The 18,376-nt window shown below is 45.2% G+C and overlaps 2 protein-coding genes across 2 annotated transcripts; one reads left to right on the top strand and one right to left on the bottom strand.

Annotated features, from left to right (window-relative positions):
- The first annotated feature begins 1,172 nt into the window (after positions 1 to 1,172).
- On the top strand, positions 1,173 to 7,085 carry LOC119336662 (microtubule-associated protein 70-3). Its single transcript, XM_037608726.1, has 11 exons — positions 1,173 to 1,526; positions 1,622 to 1,707; positions 3,613 to 3,678; positions 3,760 to 3,930; positions 4,366 to 4,536; positions 4,641 to 4,796; positions 4,878 to 5,024; positions 5,194 to 5,265; positions 5,361 to 5,927; positions 6,014 to 6,198; positions 6,646 to 7,085. The coding sequence occupies exons 1-11, from the start codon at positions 1,364 to 1,366 to the stop codon at positions 6,683 to 6,685; spliced, it is 1,824 nt and encodes a 607-aa protein (XP_037464623.1). The 5' UTR covers positions 1,173 to 1,363; the 3' UTR covers positions 6,686 to 7,085.
- A 68-nt stretch (positions 7,086 to 7,153) lies between these two features.
- LOC119336661 (MACPF domain-containing protein At1g14780-like) lies at positions 7,154 to 10,935 on the bottom strand. Its single transcript, XM_037608725.1, has 8 exons — positions 10,467 to 10,935; positions 9,619 to 9,860; positions 8,981 to 9,182; positions 8,787 to 8,870; positions 8,520 to 8,703; positions 8,141 to 8,310; positions 7,995 to 8,059; positions 7,154 to 7,906 (listed from the first exon to the last, which is right to left on the bottom strand). The coding sequence occupies exons 1-8, from the start codon at positions 10,755 to 10,757 to the stop codon at positions 7,276 to 7,278; spliced, it is 1,869 nt and encodes a 622-aa protein (XP_037464622.1). The 5' UTR covers positions 10,758 to 10,935; the 3' UTR covers positions 7,154 to 7,275.
- Between the last annotated feature and the right edge of the window lie 7,441 nt (positions 10,936 to 18,376).

Genomic DNA, 18,376 nt, shown 5'->3' with positions numbered 1-18,376 from the left:
TCCTGCAAACCGCTTTGAAATTCTATTCAGGGCATAGACATCATTAAGCTAATTAATTGCTATGGTGTATTTTGGGAAATGCTAACACAATATAACTTTTATATAATCTTTATATATATGAAATATGTTACGATGGCCTATATGAATTGAAGGGAGTATAAATGATCGATTTCAATGGGCATATATGAGTAATAAAGAAATGAGAGAATAAATGGCGCGATCAATAGGGATAGACAAAGAACGAGAGGTTCATAAAAAATATGAAGGAGAGAATAACACAAATGAATTGGTATTAATACCAATGGTGTGGCATGCTGTAATGCAATGATAAAAATGAATTGACACCGAGGGACACATGGGAGGGGCACGCATATCTGCATTGCTACGCAGTGTGCAACCGTTATGTGCAACAAAAATAAGGGCGTCAAGTTGTATGCAACGAGAATCGTTTCGCTCAGACGACAAAAAATTAAAAGCCACGTTGACTATTATTTTGTGAAGATTAGTAGATCTTTGCCCGCAGAAGTATGTCACCTAAGCTTTACCGTGGTGTAGTACTGTAGTGAACATAGGCAATCTTTTTATTAATATTCAAGTGTATGCAAAGATGGCCTAAAACACATTTAATAGAATCCTTCTATTGAGATTGTTTTCACGACTTCGTGCAAATTCTAAACATTGCTTCAACTTACAAATAATGCATTGATATAAAAAATTGAAAATTAGGCTCTTTAAGATCAAAATCATCGTACAAGAACCATATCAGAAGTATGTAGCATGCTTCTTACATACTACAGATATGAAATTTTTACTAGACCTCAGTGTGCGTCTCTCCGTCTGACCGGGCACAGTTCCAATGTTGTTGTGCCGTGTTGATGGATATTTCAGTGACGATGTCAATGATGTCTCCTGTTCCAACGCACGTGCATATGTGCTAGTAGTAAATAAATAAATGTGTAATGACAAAACTGTGAACAGTAACCTTCTCTCTCTATAAATAGCATTGTGAACCACCCTAATCTTCCTCCATGAAAAAGAAAACATGCCACTAATCGCTCTCAAAACCCCACACGCTTATTACTAAGATAATCCAAAAAGCTCCTCCCCTCCCCTCTCCCGAGTTTTTTAAACGCGCCACTTAAGAGCAAGACAACCGCAACTACTAAAAGCGAGACACACAGCGCAGCACACGCACAGTGACGCGGTGGGAAGGAGGAGCAAGCGCCGGAGCTCAGCTAGGGTTTCCCCGATCTCGGCGCGCGACAGGGGCGCTCCCCGAGCTCGCCGCTTAAGGGCTCCCTCCGACGCGGGGGGCGCGGCGGACCTTGCATGCCGGGGCGGCCCGCCGGGGCTCAGATCTGAGATGGCCGACGGCGGCGAGGAGGGGAATGCGGCGGCGCCCAGGGGCTTCTCGCGGCGGAGGGGCACGGTGCGGGCCAGCCTCGACGCCGACGAGCTCATGGCGCTCATGCACGGCTCGGATCCCGTCCGGGTCGAGCTCACCCGCCTCGAGAACGAGCTCAGGGGTGAGCTGATCTGCCCCTGCTGTTTCGCTCTGGTGTTTTCAATGGGGGTTCGGCGTGGGGAGGGGTCTGACTGTTTTGCTGGTTTGTGGTGCTAGACAAGGAGCGGGAGCTCGGGGAGGCGCACACGGAGATACGCACGCTGCGGCTGTCCGAGAGGGCGCGCGAGAAGGCCGTGGAGGAGGTAATTGCCGATTGCTCTTGAGATTTTGTGGTACGGAGGTGTGGAATCTACTATTTTAGGCTGGAATTGATGTCAGGGATTGCGGGGAAGTGCCAAATTTGGTTAGGTTATTAGTTAGAATGGGCACTTCAGTATGCTAATTGCATCGCCCTAGCCTCTTGTTGCGGTGTTGAGGTACCTTGTACTGTCATTGCATTATGGTCCATTTCGGCCCACTGAATGCTAGATTATCAAACCAAAATTTTAGTTTTGCAACGATGGGTTTAGATGTTCAGCAGCAATGAAGTCATTTTGCTAAGTGGGGACCTATGCTGTCAACTGTCGTATAGGAGGTGTTTGTGTTTCTACAGTCATCTTTAATTTTGTTCTTAGCAATGGAATATAGCCATTTGTTTTTCATGCTTCAATTTTTTTAGTGGTCCTGTGCCCTTGTATTTTTCTGGGCTGTACTGGTGGTATTTTGGTGCCCAACTCTACCAAATTGCTATGACTGCATTCTTAAGCAATGCTGGAAGCACCTGTAGTAGAAGGGGAGCCTTGGCGCAGTGGTAAAGCTGCTGCCTTGTGACCATGAGGTCATGGGTTCAAGTCCTGGAAACAGCCTCTTACAGAAATGTAGGGAAAGGCTGCGTACTATAGACCCAAAGTGGTCGGACCCTTCCCTGGACCCTGCGCAAGCGGGAGCTACATGCACCAGGTTGCCCTTTTTTTTGTATTTATTTATAATGAGCACTTCAGTATATGCTAATCTCATGGCTCTTGCTGCGTTTGCTGTCACTGAATCTGGTTCATTTCGATATACTGTGTGCTAGGTTATCAAACTAGATTTTTAGATTTGCAAGGACTGAATGGGTTTAGATGCTCAACAACAATGAAATCATTCTGCTAACCGGGGACTTATGGTGCCAAACTGTTGTATAGGAGGTGCCTGGCTTTTCTTTTCTTGTGACATAATGGCTCTTGTTGTTGCCAACTCTTAGGATTACTATGACTGGGTTACTGAATGCTTATAGCTTACTTTCGCTCTCTGTTATTCTTTTATCAGTATTTTTTTGGTATCAAGAGTTAATTGGTCAAATATGGTAGCATGAATTTTCATGAATTAAGTTCTTGAGTTGCACTTGCATAATACCGCTTTCTTCAACTCTTGGGTTTCAACGCATTCCATGGTCCATAGATAAGGTAGAGGAGCTTATGTATTTGTGCATTGGCATACTATATCCTGCTTTCATGTGAACAAACTTTGAAATACAAAATATTTACGATGTGCTATTGATTATTATTTTCATTTTCTTGACCATTCGATGACCGTAATGCACCAGTAGTCCTTTTATATTATGTGAATCACTATCTATGATTGAATACTTTTTGGTGGACAATGAGTTTTTATATAAATTGTCGCCGAAGAACTTAAAATGCTTGTGTATACCTATATTGAATTTTACTTGTTTGTTATCAACTTATCATTATGGATTGAAACTTAGGGCTTGAAATCCTCTGACTAAAGAACCCTGTTCAAGAATTCGTCCGATTAACCAGTTAACTTGTCGATTAACCCCTACTCCTAGGGTCGCTGAGTAGCCGATAAACAAAAAAATCGTCCGGTTAATTGATTAAATGGTCGATTAACTTGCCGATTAGCCTATTAATCCCCTACTCGCAAGCCAACCGAGTAGCTACCAGTTAACGATTTCCTCAACAATGCTAAAGAACTATGAATTAAAAACAAGTTTGAGTATAAGTTGTTGCAGCTCATATTATACTGAATATTTTTTCTGTTTCGTGTAAGTTCATAAGTTACAACGCTGAATTACTTGTTGATACTTATTATTTTGTTATTAACCATAAACCTGACGATGATTACCTACTTTCTCTGATTAACATGATTGTAATCTTGTGTGGCAGCTTACAGATGAGCTGGAGAGGATGGACGAGAAGCTCAAGTTGACAGAATATCACCTAGATAACAAAGTACTGTCTTATGATTTATGTCTATCTGTTGCTCTTCTCTGTCTTTTGATTGTGCATTAATATAGAGAACAAAACTTGTAGAATCTAGAAGTCAAGAAGATAAATGACGAGAAAAAGGCTGCAATGGCTGCTCAGTTTGCGGCAGAAGCTACTTTGCGAAGAGTGCATGCAGCTCAAAAGGATGATGACATGCCACCAATTGAAGCCATTCTTGCTCCACTTGAAGCAGAGCTAAAGCTATCTCGGCAAGAGGTTCTACTTTTACTTTTCATATATCCCCCCTTCTATTTTTGTGTTTGTCATGAATTTATAATGTCTCCCTAACAGCCTGCAATCTTCATCCTCCAATGCACCTAGATGGTACTCTCTCCATATCACAAATAAGTGACGTTTTGGACATGTCTCCAGTAATTTATTTTGAACTTTGACTGTGAATATCATTTTAATTATTCATATTGAAGATTTGAAAATCATGTGTATTTCTAGAGCAGTATATTTTTCTTGTCTTTTATACATATATTACAATAGAAGTTAGTGGACAAAGTTACATCTGAAGGCCGTGTCAACGTCCAAAATGTCACTTATTTGTGATATGGAGGGAGTATCGAATTGCAACTTTCCAGTAGTCATGTATTCACTATGATCAAAAGAGATGATAAACTATGAAATTGACTTGGTTGATTTCAGATTGCAAAGCTCCAGGAGGATAATAGAGCCTTGGATCGACTAACAAAACAAAAAGAGGCAGCACTACTGGAAGCAGAAAGGACTGTGCAAATAGCAATGGCAAAAGCTGCTATGGTTGATGACTTGCAAAACAAGAACCAAGATTTGATGAAGCAAATTGAGATCTGTCATGTATGTGGGTGCATGTAGTGTATTCTTGGTCATCTGGAGTAAACAACTTTCAACATAGTAATAGAGCTATGAAAATGCTGAATTGTTTACTCTATGCATTGCAGGAAGAAAATAAGATATTGGATAAGTTGCATCGCCAAAAGGTTGCAGAAGTTGAAAAGCTTAGTCAAACTGTGAGGGAGCTGGAAGAGTCTGTTCTTGCAGGTGGTGCAGCTGCCAATGCTGTTAGAGATTACCAGCGCAAAGTGCAGGAGATGAATGTAACAAACTACCCTTAAATTGTTTCCTTTGCCATCAAATATTAATTGGCTGATACCTAGTTATGTTCATGATTTTGTCAGGACGAAAGAAAAACACTTGACCGTGAACTTGCTCGTGCGAAAGTTACAGCAAACAGGGTTGCTGTGGTGGTAGCAAATGAGTGGAAAGATTCTAATGATAAAGTGATGCCAGTTAAACAGTGGCTTGAAGAGCGCAGATTCATGCAGGTGAGCCTAGTAGGATTTATTTACGCCTTTCTGTTATTGATGTGCATTGCTTGCTTAGGTGCAGGCATATGCTTGTTCTTGGTGAAGTTAAACGTTTTTGCCTGCTGGCTCTTTTATCGAAATCATATGTGGTGACCTGTAATTACCTTTTTTTTTTTGGTTTCTGCAGGGTGAAATGCAACAGCTTCGTGATAAGCTTGCTGTTGCAGAACGAACAGCACGGTCTGAAGCTCAACTAAAGGTTTGCAAGCCTTTCTGTTTTAATTCAGTGTGAGCTAAAACTTGTTAAGGGAATTGTCCAGACAGGCTAAACTTGTTAGTTCTTCATAAACTCAGGAAAAATACCAGTTGCGCCTGAAAGTTTTGGAAGATGGACTGCGAGGGCCACCAAGTGGCTCTAGTCGACCGCCTACTGAAGGGAAGAGTTTCAGCAACGGTCCTTCCCGTCGGTTATCACTCGGCGGAGCAGATAATATGTCTAAAGTCTCACCAAATGGCTTATTAACAAGGAGATCTCCATCTTTCCATTCAAGATCCTCTCTTTCTTCTAGCAGCAGCTTGATACTAAAACACGCTAAAGGAACGTCAAAGTCATTTGATGGTGGAACTAGGTCACTAGACAGGGGAAAGGTCCATGGGAATGGATCACATTTACTTAACAAATCTACAGACGCAGTTAAAGATCGTGAAGCGAATGATGGTTGGAAAGGGACTGTCGATGAGGGAACTACTGAAAGTCCAAATAGCAATGCAGATAAGAGAAGTAATGAAACCACAAATAGCAACTCAATTGAAATGGTCTCCGGTTTCCTGTATAATATGTTGCAGAAGGAGGTGGTTTCTTTGAGGAAAGCATGCCACGAAAAAGATCAAAGTCTAAAGGACAAAGATGATGCCATTGAAGTATGCAACCATTTCTTATTTATGCAGTTTGTGTGGACATGATGCGGGCATTATAGAGTTATTTATTATCTCCTTTTGTCCTGCAGATGTTAGCAAAGAAAGTTGATACCTTAACCAAAGCAATGGAAGTGGAGGCTAAAAAGATGAGGCGAGAAGTTGCTGCCATGGAGAAAGAAGTTGCAGCTATGCGCGTCGACAAGGACCAAGAAATCAAAGCCAGGCGGCTTGGTAATTCAAAAGGGTCTGGGAGTTCTCAACTGCTTCCTGGAAGGTACTTCTTTTCAGGAACTTATTTTGATTGAAACAGTTCAAATCACATTCTTGGGATGATGATTTGTCATGTGACATTAATAGCAATTTCTGTTTAATATCAGTGATCTTAGTTTTGTTAGGGCGCACATGCAATTTTTTGTCCATATTTGCTCTTAGTGATTAGTTCTCTTATGGTGTCATGCCACTAAAAAAATATGCGAGGAAGCATGTGAATTATTCGGGTGACAGAACTACATTTACAACAAAAGCTTAGAATTGTTTTGCCGCTTAGTAATTTTGATACTGGAGAAAGCCCTCAAGACTAAACCTTATGACCTCAACTGCTATGTGGTGAAACTGAAAAAGTTTAAGGAGATATTCTATTTTACCACCCTCTTTCTGAAATTACACATCTTCATACAGTTTCTTTCTCTAACCCACCGTGAATTTTGTTCCTTGTGTGCAGAAGCGCACCGCGAAGTGGGTTGGCACGCAACTTCCAATGACGGCGGCACTAACTTGAGGCGGCGTATTATTCCATAGAGTCCATTTCGCTCTGTATTTGTTTCGTTCCATTATTACCTATTAGTTTTGTGGTTGAGATCATAGCACAGATGACCCTGTGATAATCTTGGGAGCCGGGGAAAGGGTAGTAGGCTCGGATCTGACGTGATTGCTTCTCTGCCGTAGAGGAGGTGGCCCTGAGGCGAGGTCTAACCCCCTACGGCTCGCCCTCGTTTTGTCGTCGACGCACCTGATGCTTCTGTATAGGCTGGGCGGTCTCCACGCCCTCTCCCATCTGTAATGTAGCTAGAGTGTTTGCTTGGTTCTGCTCCTCCATACCCCCGCCGCCCAGGTTGTGAATATATTGTTATTCTCACATGATTATTGGCTCTCCTCTATTTATCCCGCTGTCTGGGTTGGAATTCCATTACAATACTCGCCTTCAGTTTACATTTCAGGCTGACAATCAGAAACAGAAACGTTTCCCATTGGATTGGATTTCCCCTGGGTCTGATTCCCTGTACAATTTTCTGAAACAATGCACGACAAAGATATAGCAAGTCTGATACTGTACAGTTCTTGGAGCAGCTTGTCAAGAAACTGGAGCCAGCAGTGAGAACTTGACATGGAGTGAGATCTTCCCCTTGTCGACATCAAGCTTTGCACCTGTGACCAGCCAGTATCCAGGGGCGTCCTGCGGCCCCATGGTGACCTGAGACGTGTCAACAAACTTGAGCAGCTTCTGGTCCCCGACGGGCACCGGCGGCCCTCCGGCGAACACGCCGGAGTCGACGTTGACTCTCGCCGGTTCCTGCCGGTCTCTCTCAGTGGAGCCCGAGGACGCCGCCGCCCCTAACGACTTGGACAGGAAGCTCCCTTTACCTGAGAGCCTCGCCGTGTTGTGCGCCCATTTGGACTGCACCACGGCGCACCCTGCCAGCTCGGTGTACAGGAGCCTGAGGTGCAGCACGGTGGTCGAGTCATGGGCCCTGACGTGCAGCTGCACGCCGGACACGATGTACGCGGTCTGCCGGTGCGCGCTGCACCAGTTGGGGTCGTACTTCACCGGCGCGGTGCAGACGTGGGCGAACATCCGCCGCTGCACCGGCTCGTGGTACCGCTCGTCGGAGACCGTCTCCGACCCGCGCCATATCGGCGGCTTGTCCCGCCGTCCCTGGATGAACGTTGGGGTGCTCGCCAGATGCTGCAGGTGGAGGCCTAGCCTGGCCATGACATGAAGATGTTCAGCCAACATTCCAACAGAAGGAGACTGAACATACTGCTAACAGAATGTTGTTAATCGCAGCTAACCTGTTGTTTTTCTTCCCCTCTAGATGCAGTCTCATCCCGGTGACCGGCAAGTTTGGAATGATAACCTGCATTTAGCCGAGTGAGCATGCATCTCTATTGGACTGCAGATGGTTTTATCTTTTAACTAAAGGGGAATGGTTTCTTGCCTGGTTTGAGTTGACATGCAGCTTTGATCCCACAAGGCTGAAGTGCAAGGCTTGGCTCGCGCCCTGCCGGTTCGAACACAGAGCTAGGGGTAGGTCACTGAGCACAGGGGCCCACGATCTGTGGTGCTGGAAGTCGAGGAAGTACCTCAAATCTTCCACTGGAGGTTTGTCTATTAAAAGAGCAGTGACATAGTTAAGCATTTTTTAACTGCAGATCATACAAAAAAGCAAAGGCTTGGATTGCACATGAAGTTTGTGGAAATTTGGAGGTTGTGAAGTAGATGGCCCGTCCTTTGTTGGATTTTCATGAAATTTTGTACACCTATGGCATGACTAACCAATAAATATGTTGTTATAGTAGTAGATAGAGAGGTCTTACATCTCAGGTAGAGGTTTATGGCATGAGAGAGGAATCCCAAGCCTGACACTCCCTTGAGAAGGGATGTGAGGGGCACAAGCTTGAAGCCGATGGCGTCCGGCTTTGCCGGCACCGTGAGCAGCCACTCGGCGTGGCTCCTCGCCGCCGTGTCCCCTCCCCTCTTGGAGTGTATCACCGTCACACCCTGCACCAGCCGAAAATCAGCAAAGATGACCTGCTTCGTGGCTCTTGATAAGTTGCAGCTTGGAAGAGTAGTAGTAGTAGTACCTCTTTGCATGCGACTTGACTAGTCATTCCTTCAACCCTCGGCTGTGTTAACTGACCATCAAACACGTTGAAGGCCTCAGGGACCTGTTGCAGTCATAAGTTAGAATCATGGAGTTCTTTTAAGCACATTTCGCTTGAGGTCATCATAGTTTCAGTTTAGGATGGTTAGAATAAAATTGATAAAATTTCTTGACCTTGGTCTTGTTATCTCTGGACTTGCAGTGTGAAGGAGGCATGGGACATGTCCCGGTGAAGAGCTGGTCGCCTAGCTTCTCTAGGTGCTCCTTGATCTCGGACTCCGGTAGCAGCGACGACTTGTCCTGCTTCACGTAGACCACATCCTGGCCGCCCACGCTCACCCCGACGACGATGTGCGTCCCGTACTTCTCGATGAAACTATTCACAGATTCACAGAGAGTGGGGTCGTTAGTTTTCACGCAGTTTAGTGTGATAATTCGAATCTGCATCTTGAATCCTGAGTCCCGGGTCCTAAGTCCTGACTGACAAGACATCATCTGATGCATCATGCTTCCATGACTCTTGAGGGTGAAATGATCAGAGTTCACATACTATTATTAGGCCCCACAAACTTGTGAAAGGTAATTCGAGACCTTGACTTGAACAAGTCAAGTCCTGCGTCAATTTTCCACCGCGCACGCATACGATGTTTCACACCACATGGGCACGAGTGTCGTCGGTCACTATCCTGGCAAGGACGAGGAGGTCGCCGTCCACAGCTGATCACCTCGTCAACAACTTGCATGATTCATTTCCGAGTACGGTCGAGCAGGAGCTGCTCATGTGTGTGTATGGAATGCAGACTGCGGGGTACCTTGCTATGGCTGACGGGTCCCAGGCGGCGGGCACGTCGGCGGCGACGTGGTCGGCGAGCGCGAGCGGCCGGCAGTCGAGGCGGAGGTCGAGGAGGGAGATGAAGTAGCCGTCGAGCGCCAGGCACTTGGTGCTGGAGGCGTCCTGCGCCCAGGAGCCGCCGTCCAGGCCGAAGCACGCGTTGAAGAGCCCCGACGGGATCTTCCCCGCCACCGAGCTCCGGCCGTTGAACAGCTCCGTCATCTGCATGCACGCACGCACGAACGCGTTCTATAATTCCGTATAAAGATTCAAAGTTTTGAATAGCGGGATATACCGGTTTTAGATATTTAGCAGCGCTAATTTAGCTTATTTTGAGGCCGCCGCTGTCTGCCATTGTCCATTATGTTTAAACTTTGGTAAATTCTCTGCTAGAGTATTTTCTTTTGTAGCAACTGTTCCAGGATTCAAGACAACTATTATGTAAAGAAAGTCAATACAAGATAGTGTAATTCGTCATGCTGCTCTGATTAGTTTGATCAGGAAATTTGACCAGGGCGAGGAGTTGAGTACGTACTTGAGTGGGATTGCGAGGGAACTGGATTAGAATGATAATGAATTACTTTGGTCAATAATTTCATGACTTGACTAGTTAATTTTTAGTATCTCTGGTTTATCAATCTGACATTTTTTTGGTGGATACAAATCTAACAGTTGAACGTAGCTCAACAAATTCCACTTGCATGCATATTGAATCATTTTAGCCAAAATCCTTTTCCCCCAACTCTAAGGCATCAGTAGAAAATTAGAGGACCTCTCAAGAAAAAAGGAGAAGAAGAGGAAGGTGCAGTTGAGCAGCTAGTAACAAACCTTGTTGAACTCGAGCACGTCGGACCTGATCCTGACCCGGTTGCCCTTGCCGCACATGACGTCCGCCGGCACGTCGGGCACCGCACCGATCCCGGGCACGGGGACCGCCGCCGCCTTCCCGCGGCTCCTGGCTACGAGGCACCCTTCCGCAGCCTTGCAGTGCTTCAGCCGCAGGTCGCCCGCCATGTCGACCCCCGTGCCGAGGCAGCTCATCGCCCTCGCCACCGCCGCCACCATCTCCTCGCTGCCGCCGGTCACCTCCCTGGCCCTGGCCATCGCTCGTCCCACCATGAACCGATCAACGAACCAGCGTAGCGTATGCTTGCTAGGTGCACAATGAAAACGGACCGGATCAATCGACGCAAGTTTCTCAATACGTCAAACGCATGTGATGCATCCAATTGTCCGTCTTTCGTGGCTTGGCTCGTGCTGCCTGGAAACGACCAGAGATTGCGATGGCCGATTTGGAGCTGCCGATGCATAATTGGCACTTGTTGTCTCAGAGTATATATATATATATAAAGAGAGAGGTGGAAGTGGCGGGAGCAAGGGGAGGGGGAGAGGGGGGCGGCGCCATGGTCATGGCTGCTATTTTTCGTCTCCTTTTTCGTTGGCTTCTTGTTGAATATAACACCTTTTGCTCGCTTATTTCTTGGGGCCCTCCTCGACGGGGCACCGCCAAAGCGTGGAACTCCCCATTCTGCGGCGATGTGGACACCGGATTTGAATTGATCTCCGAGCCTTCCTGGTGACAGAGACCCGGGTTCTCACATGAAATTCCCTATGATGACTGTTTCAATTCCCTAGAGTGACTAGTGTTGGACAAGTACTCGTCGCCTCATAGTAATTGCTGAAGATGTTCCAAAGCATGGACTAGGCATCTCGGAGTGAAAATTATGCGTGGTTTCAAATTTCCGATTTGGAAATGCCCCGGGCAGTCTCTGAAATTTATGACATTTTGGTTGACCTGTTTTTTGTTTTGTTTTTTTTGCACCTCTATTGGTTCCGCTCCCTCATCGTTTCCCCTGAATATTTGTATCGCACGATTCATGATTCTTTTGTGGCTAGATTGCTAGAAAGTGTTCATTTTAGTTGGAAGTAGATTGATGCGCTTTTGAATTTAATTGGCTTCCTCATTTGAAAGTGGATACTGTATCACCTAAACATTTTTAGACTAACTTGTATTTTGTAAAAAATATATTAAACAACCTTTAGAAATTAATTGAACCCCATGTGTTTTTGTAGAATATTTAGGACAAACATGCTTTGTTAATAATTTCTATAAACATGTTTTTCTTGTTTTCCCCCTTATCTTTCAAGTATTGTGTTGTCTGGGTTTGCTAGGTATGCAAAATTGCAGCCAGTCAGCCACATCAGTGTCATCGGGGTGAAGGTAGATGGTTTTGACACAGACCAATAATATGGTTTCAGTTTTTTTTTTGAGAAAAATATGGTATTAGGTTTGAGGGGGCGGTCTTAGATTTTCGCAGTATGAGAGGGACACTGATATGAAGATTCCCATTTTTAATCCAAACATGGCAAGTGTTCATTTTAGTTGGAAATAGATTGATGTGTTTTTGAATGTAATTGACTTCTTCATTTGAAAGTGGGTATCGTATCACCTATCCATTTTTAGACTAACTTGTATTTTGCACCACATATTGTAATTTATCATGCCACGTGAAAGTCCAACCCACTCGTGCTTCCAACGGTTTTAGTCAGGTTGCGAACCTCACTAGCATTGCCAGTTGCAATAAGTTATGGGAAAATGATGTTAATAAAAGTTTTTTTAATTTCAGATGAATTAATTGCATAAACTAAAAGTGCATGTAAAAGTAGCTTGAAGAAGTTTGTTATGTAGGAAATTCTACAGGGGTTCATAAAGTCACCAGCAAAATTTCTCAAAGCAGCGGTGACACATAAATATAAACATACATATGTGTAATGACCAATTAAACATTCATAACAAATCATAACATATTGCTGAGACCATGTTATATAGGCAACATGTCCATAATTCTACTAGACATACACCTCATCAATAGCTAATACTCTACCGATCACTAGTGCAGAACCGGGCAATAGCACCGGTTCGTAAGGCCCTTTAGTGCCGGTTTCATAACCGGCACTAAAGTGTGGGCACTAAAGGCCCCCCCTTTAGTACCGGTTCAGTACGAACCGGTGCTAAAGGGAAACCACGTGGCACGAGCCAGCTCCAGGGGCCTGGAGCCCTTTAGTACCGGTTGGTAAGACCAACCGATACTATGAGGTTTGGGTTTTTTTAGTTTTATGATTTCTTTTTCATTTAATTTTGTGTTTTCATTTTAATTCTTTTTCGTTTGCTGGTATTTTACGATACTACACATTGTACACGTTATGCATATATATATATATATATATATATATATATATATATATATATATATATATATATATATATATATATACTATAAATAGAATTTCTAGTAGAACCAATCATGCATATATATATCATCAATGTCTCACAAACCATCATATTAATTAATTCACACATACACACATGTATAGCTATATACAATTTCTCCTACATATGCATGTTGCCTTCGGAGCCAGTGGCATTAGCCTAATTGGTGCCTTCGGAGCACGATGACAATTGGAAGTGGTTTTCATGGGGGCGGTAGCGGGTAATAGTATTCTCCCTTCGGATTTATGACCTGGTCGAGCAAAAATCCCGCTATTTCCTCTTGAAGTGCTTCTACGCGCTCCGTTTCTAGGAGCTTCTCCCGCACCTCTCTGAACTGTTAAGAAGGAGATCAATATGCATGTGTATTAGTTGTGTGACTAGATATCGATAATGGTGTAAAAATTGTGAATAGTGTTTTGACAAGCGTACCCATTCCTGTCTTTGAGATCTGCTCCTTTCGGACGCCATCATGCGGATGTTCTCGCAAACACAGAATGCACACAGATCAGTCCCCTGCGCCTGCTTCAGGGCCTTTACGAGAATGGAATTTGATCAGATAATAATTAATCAAGCATGATAATTAAAGAGATGGCAGCTAACTAGCTAGCTAGTACTACTTAATTACTTACCTTGGGTCTTCCCCATTTAAGCTTTTCTTTCCATTCGCCTTCCGTAACGCTGATGAACCTTGCCCAAGCCCTGCCCGCCGACAAAGAAAATAAATAAAGGGGTTATTAAATAGTTCATATCATGAAATGATGAACTAAATAGGCCGAGATATATAGTTAATAATGATTGAAATTACCTGTTGACTATCCCAAACAAGATGTTATAGTCAGTTTTTTCTTTGAGTAGTGAGTCCAGTGTTTCAACTGTTTCGGCGTCAACTTTAATGATACACAAGACCCAGTGATATCTGCATGCACACACGTTTGCATGTATTAATTAAGCGGGCATATGTAAGCAAAAACATGTAACTAGCTAGTAGGCAAAAACAGAGAATTTGTAGTACAAGACAGTGTGACTCACTGGAAGTTGTAAGGAAGTAGTATATCTTCATTGTATTTGAGGCGCTTCAAGAACTCTAGCATGCTGTCCTCTACGGCCTTTTGATGACGTGCATCTATTTTCCATGTGTATTCATTAACGGTGTTTGGGTCAATGAACCCAATGCCATAGCGTCCACCTTTTCTCATTTCATACATCTTCATCCTGCATAAAATACCATAGAAAAGAATATAGTGAGGATAATTACAGGCAATGATTGATCAAAAGGATCACTACAACTAGCTTGAGACTTAAATTACAGAAAGAAATCACTTACAGACAATAGCAACTGACGATAGATTTATCGAGTGCGTCTTGATTGTATAACTGAAACAGTTCAGAATACTCAACGAACACAGCTTTCTCATGGTAGTAATGCCCCTCCTTGACATTCACCATGAGGGACAATCGATCGGAAATCTTGGTAATGTTCATGTACCATTGATGCAATTCATACATTCTCGTTGGGAGGTTCTTGACCTTGTCTGGCTCGACCAAAGGTTGGCCCCGGACATATTTCCGTTTTATTTCATCCTCTCTAAGCACAGGCATGGGCTCGATCTCGAGGAGTTGTCCAACAGTGATTTTGAGAACTTCAGCCTGCATTATATGCTCCTCCGTTATTACCACATTGCCCACCTCAGGAACGTAAACTGTTTGCCCACAATAATATTGGGCGCGCGTACTGTCACGTGTTGTTGGCACAACAAGCGAGGGGATCGATTGCGCCGCCTGTTCTCCCAGCTGGGGAATGGTTTTCCCGCATTTTTTGACAGCTGCTTCTTGTTTGCTCGATCCCGAACTCGCCTCCTTACGTAGACGTGATCGATTTAACTTCCTGATGTGGCGCTCATAGTCTGTGTCAACAGGCTTGGGAGCTGGTGGTTGAGCCATACGAATGAAGTGGTCAATCGTTTCCTCAGGCACTTTCTCCCTTGGCGGCGGTGGCGGTTTTGATGCAAAATGGGCTTCCACCTCGGACTTCGATATGGCTGCGATTTCCTCCTCGGACCTGTCATAAGCCCTCTGCGGAAGAGGCGTGAGGCTTGGACCATATTTATATCGCTTGCCTCCGCCTGTACTTCCTGTACTACCTCGACTCGTACCGCTACGCACCATAGCTGCGGGGTGTCTCTTCTGTGATTGCTGAGGCGGCGGAGACGGCTGACGGGGCTGAGTTGGACGAGGAGGAGTGGTCGCCTGAAGCTGTGCCGGACTTGGAGGAGGAGTGGCCTGAGGTTGTGCCGGACTTGGAGGAGGAGTGGACGTCTGACGCTGTGGCGGACTTGGAGGAGGAGGAGTGGCCTGACACTTTGCCAGACTTGGAGGAGGAGTGGCCTAACACTTTGCCGGACTTGGTGCACTTGCAGGAGCGGGAGACTGCTGACTCGGTGGCGGACTTCGACGAGGAGTCGGCTGACGCGGTGTCGATGGCCTTCGAAAGATGATGCAATCCTTTTTCCATAGGATGATACGATGTTTGGCGTCTCCGAGAAAGCGCTCGTCGTCACCTCCAGGATAGTCAAGCTCTAGCTCCGAATATGGGTCCACCACCTCATCAACCAAGACACGAGCATAGCCCACTGGAATCGGGTTGCAATGGAAGGTTGCCTCGGGGGGATTTGTAAAAGCAACGACGTCCGCCACCTTCATGGATATGTTCTTCATTTTAACGTGTAGCTCGCAGCTAGTGTTCTCCGTGATGTCATCCACGGGGTATCTACCCAGCATTGCGTCATCCGGGGCGGAACCCACGCTACTTCTCGGCATGGATGGGGCGGTGCTATCCAATGCTGGATCATTCGCTAGCTGCTGCAGCTGCTGAGACCCCCTTTGCTGGGTAATTGAGTCGATCTGCTCCTGCTGCCGCTGGAATTTGACTACCAATTCCGCTTGACTTGCTTCTAGGCCTTGAAGGCGTTCATAGTCCCGCTTCCTCTGCTCCTCCTCCATCTTCCTCTTCTTCTCCTCCGCAATCTTCTTTCTCGCACGGGTTCTGTAGTCGGTGTTCCAGTCTGAAAACCCCTCATACCACGGAATAGCGCCCTTGCCTCGTGTTCTTCCCGGGTGTTCAGGATTTCCCAGGGCACGCGTAAGCTCGTCGTTCTCTCTGTTGGGCTGGAACACCCCCGATCGTGCCTCTTCTATTGCAACAAGTATCGCATCGTCGGCTCCCTTCAGACTTGCCCTCGTCGAAACATTGCCTGTCTTCGGGTCCAACTCCCCCCCATGCGCATAGAACCAAGTCCTGACCCTGGGGGGCCAGCTCTTAGTAACCGGAGTGGCACCTGCATCCTCCATCTCTTTCTCAGACTTATCCCACTTAGGCATTGCCACCGCATAGCCACCTGGCCCCAGCTTATGGAACTTATCCTTTTTTTCGGCATTCTTCTTGTTTATTCTCGACCGTTCCTTAGCTAATTCCAAATCCTTGAATTTCACGAAATCGTCCCAATGAGCACGTTGGTTCTCTAGTGTTCCCTCGAATACTGGAGTCTTCCTTCCTCCCTTGACGTACTTGTCCCATTCACGATTTTTGTGGTTCTTGAATGCAACCGCCATCTTCCTAAGAGCAGCGTCCTTGACTTTCTGCACATCTGCTTCTGTGAAATGATCTGGTAGGGTGAAATGTTCCATGAGAGTATCCCAAAGCAGATCTTTTTGATTCTTGTCGACAAAAGTAACATCTGGACGTGGAGCAGCGTCCTCTTTGCATTTTTGTCTTTTGTCTTTTGCTGGCTCTCTCCATTCTTGAAGGGAGATCAGGAGTTGGTCCTTCACAAGAACTCCACACTGACGAATGAACTTGTCCGCAATCTTTTTAGGCGCTAATGGTTCGCCATTAGGTCTGACTGCCTCGATATTGTACTTTACGCCCTCCTTCAACTTTTTGTTCGGGCCTCGTTTCGTCCTTTTGCCTGAAGATTTGCTCGATCCGGATGGCTGAAAGAATAAAGATCGATTCATTAATATATCTTCAAGTCATTTAAAACATGTGCTGATCACCAGATACCTGCTTATATAAATATATATACCTCGCCGGTCTTTGTTGTTTCAGGATCAACATGTTCTTCGTCATCGTCATAATCGTAGTTCATGACTTCATCAATTCGGTCGTCGCGATCGAATATCATATCACCCTCTCCGGTGTTGTTTAGAAATTCGGAGCCGTCATAATCTTCTTCATTCTGATCATCATCTGGCCCGCGTATCATATCGAACATGGTCTGTTCTCCCTCTCTGTCGGTATTGTCTGCCATAGCTTTTATTTAACTAATTCAAAAGAAATATAAAACAATTTAGTATCCAAATTACATCGTCTCGAATAATATATATAATCTCGAATACTTCGTCTAGAATAATAGATATAATCTCGAATACATCGTCTCGAATAATATATAATATTGAATAGTACATCACTAGCTAGCTAATTAAAGATCGAATACTACAGAAGAATCTAGGACACTCGCGGTTCCTGCGGCGCGGGCGGTGGACACCCAAAGAGAAGGAACCCTCACAGGATCATAGCTGAAGTGAGATCCCCGAAGATACTGCCAGGTATTGGAGAACCTGCCGCCCTCTAACGCAACCATGTAGCGATGGACGTGCTCGTCCTCCTCCCTGACATGGCGACGTACCACCTCCGGCGGGGCCGGGTCCCTCCGCACCGAAACTGGCCCACGCGAACGCCACCAAACGAGATCAGGGTCGACGACGGGACCCGGGGCCGGGTTCCTCATCAAGCGGCGCGCCCCTCCAGGCAGCACCTCCCAGTGCCAGCCCGGCGGAGCCCAGTCCCGGACATGGGTCGGCTGGACGTCATCGCGGACGGGTCGACGGCGAGGATGCGGGCCGGGCATCGTCGAGAACAAATATTAGCTATATGCCCACAAAAAGTAATATTTTTTTAATGATTGGATTCTGATAACTAAAATTTCTAACATTTCTACTATTTCAAAAATCTATATACTATTTCATACTAATTAAGCATCTAACACTAAAAACAGAAAACACAACTTCTATACATCCATTAGAAAACTGAAAAACAACATTATATAAAAAATTTCCATACTAATTAAACACTAATTATATCCATCTAACATGCATTCATACATATATAATAGTGAAAAAATAATAATCTAAATAATCTAAACTAATTAAACATACAAAATACGTATATACTAATTAAACACTAAATAATCTAAACTAATTAAACATACAAAATACATATGTATGTGTGTGTGTGTGTTCATGCATGCTTGTGTGTGTGTATGGGCTCGGGGAGGGGCGACACCCATGGTGGCCGCCGGGGGCGAGGGAGAGGGGTAAGAGGGGGAGAGCTCACAGCGGGCGACGGCGACGGCGAGGCGACGGCCGGGGCGGCGACGGCAGGGACGGCGCGACGGGGACGGGGACGGCG

This window comes from Triticum dicoccoides, chromosome 7B (assembly GCF_002162155.2).
Source record: "Triticum dicoccoides isolate Atlit2015 ecotype Zavitan chromosome 7B, WEW_v2.0, whole genome shotgun sequence".
Classification (NCBI taxonomy): domain Eukaryota; kingdom Viridiplantae; phylum Streptophyta; class Magnoliopsida; order Poales; family Poaceae; genus Triticum; species Triticum dicoccoides.
The sequence above is the reverse complement of the archived record's forward strand: the minus strand, read 5'-3'. Positions and strand labels throughout refer to the sequence as shown.

Bases quoted from the DNA above. Each gene is read 5' to 3' on its own strand.
- LOC119336662 (XM_037608726.1), top strand. From the start codon at position 1,364: ATGGCCGACGGCGGCGAGGAGGGGAATGCGGCGGCGCCCAGGGGCTTC. The intron at 5,266-5,360 runs GTTTGCAAGCCT...TCATAAACTCAG, and splicing joins GGTCTGAAGCTCAACTAAAG to GAAAAATACCAGTTGCGCCT. The intron at 6,199-6,645 runs GTACTTCTTTTC...CCTTGTGTGCAG, and splicing joins TCTCAACTGCTTCCTGGAAG to AAGCGCACCGCGAAGTGGGT.
- LOC119336661 (XM_037608725.1), bottom strand. From the start codon at position 10,757: ATGGTGGGACGAGCGATGGCCAGGGCCAGGGAGGTGACCGGCGGCAGC. The intron at 8,704-8,786 runs GTACTACTACTA...CGGCTGGTGCAG, and splicing joins GTCAAGTCGCATGCAAAGAG to GGTGTGACGGTGATACACTC. The intron at 8,060-8,140 runs GCAAGAAACCAT...GGCTAAATGCAG, and splicing joins TGCATGTCAACTCAAACCAG to GTTATCATTCCAAACTTGCC.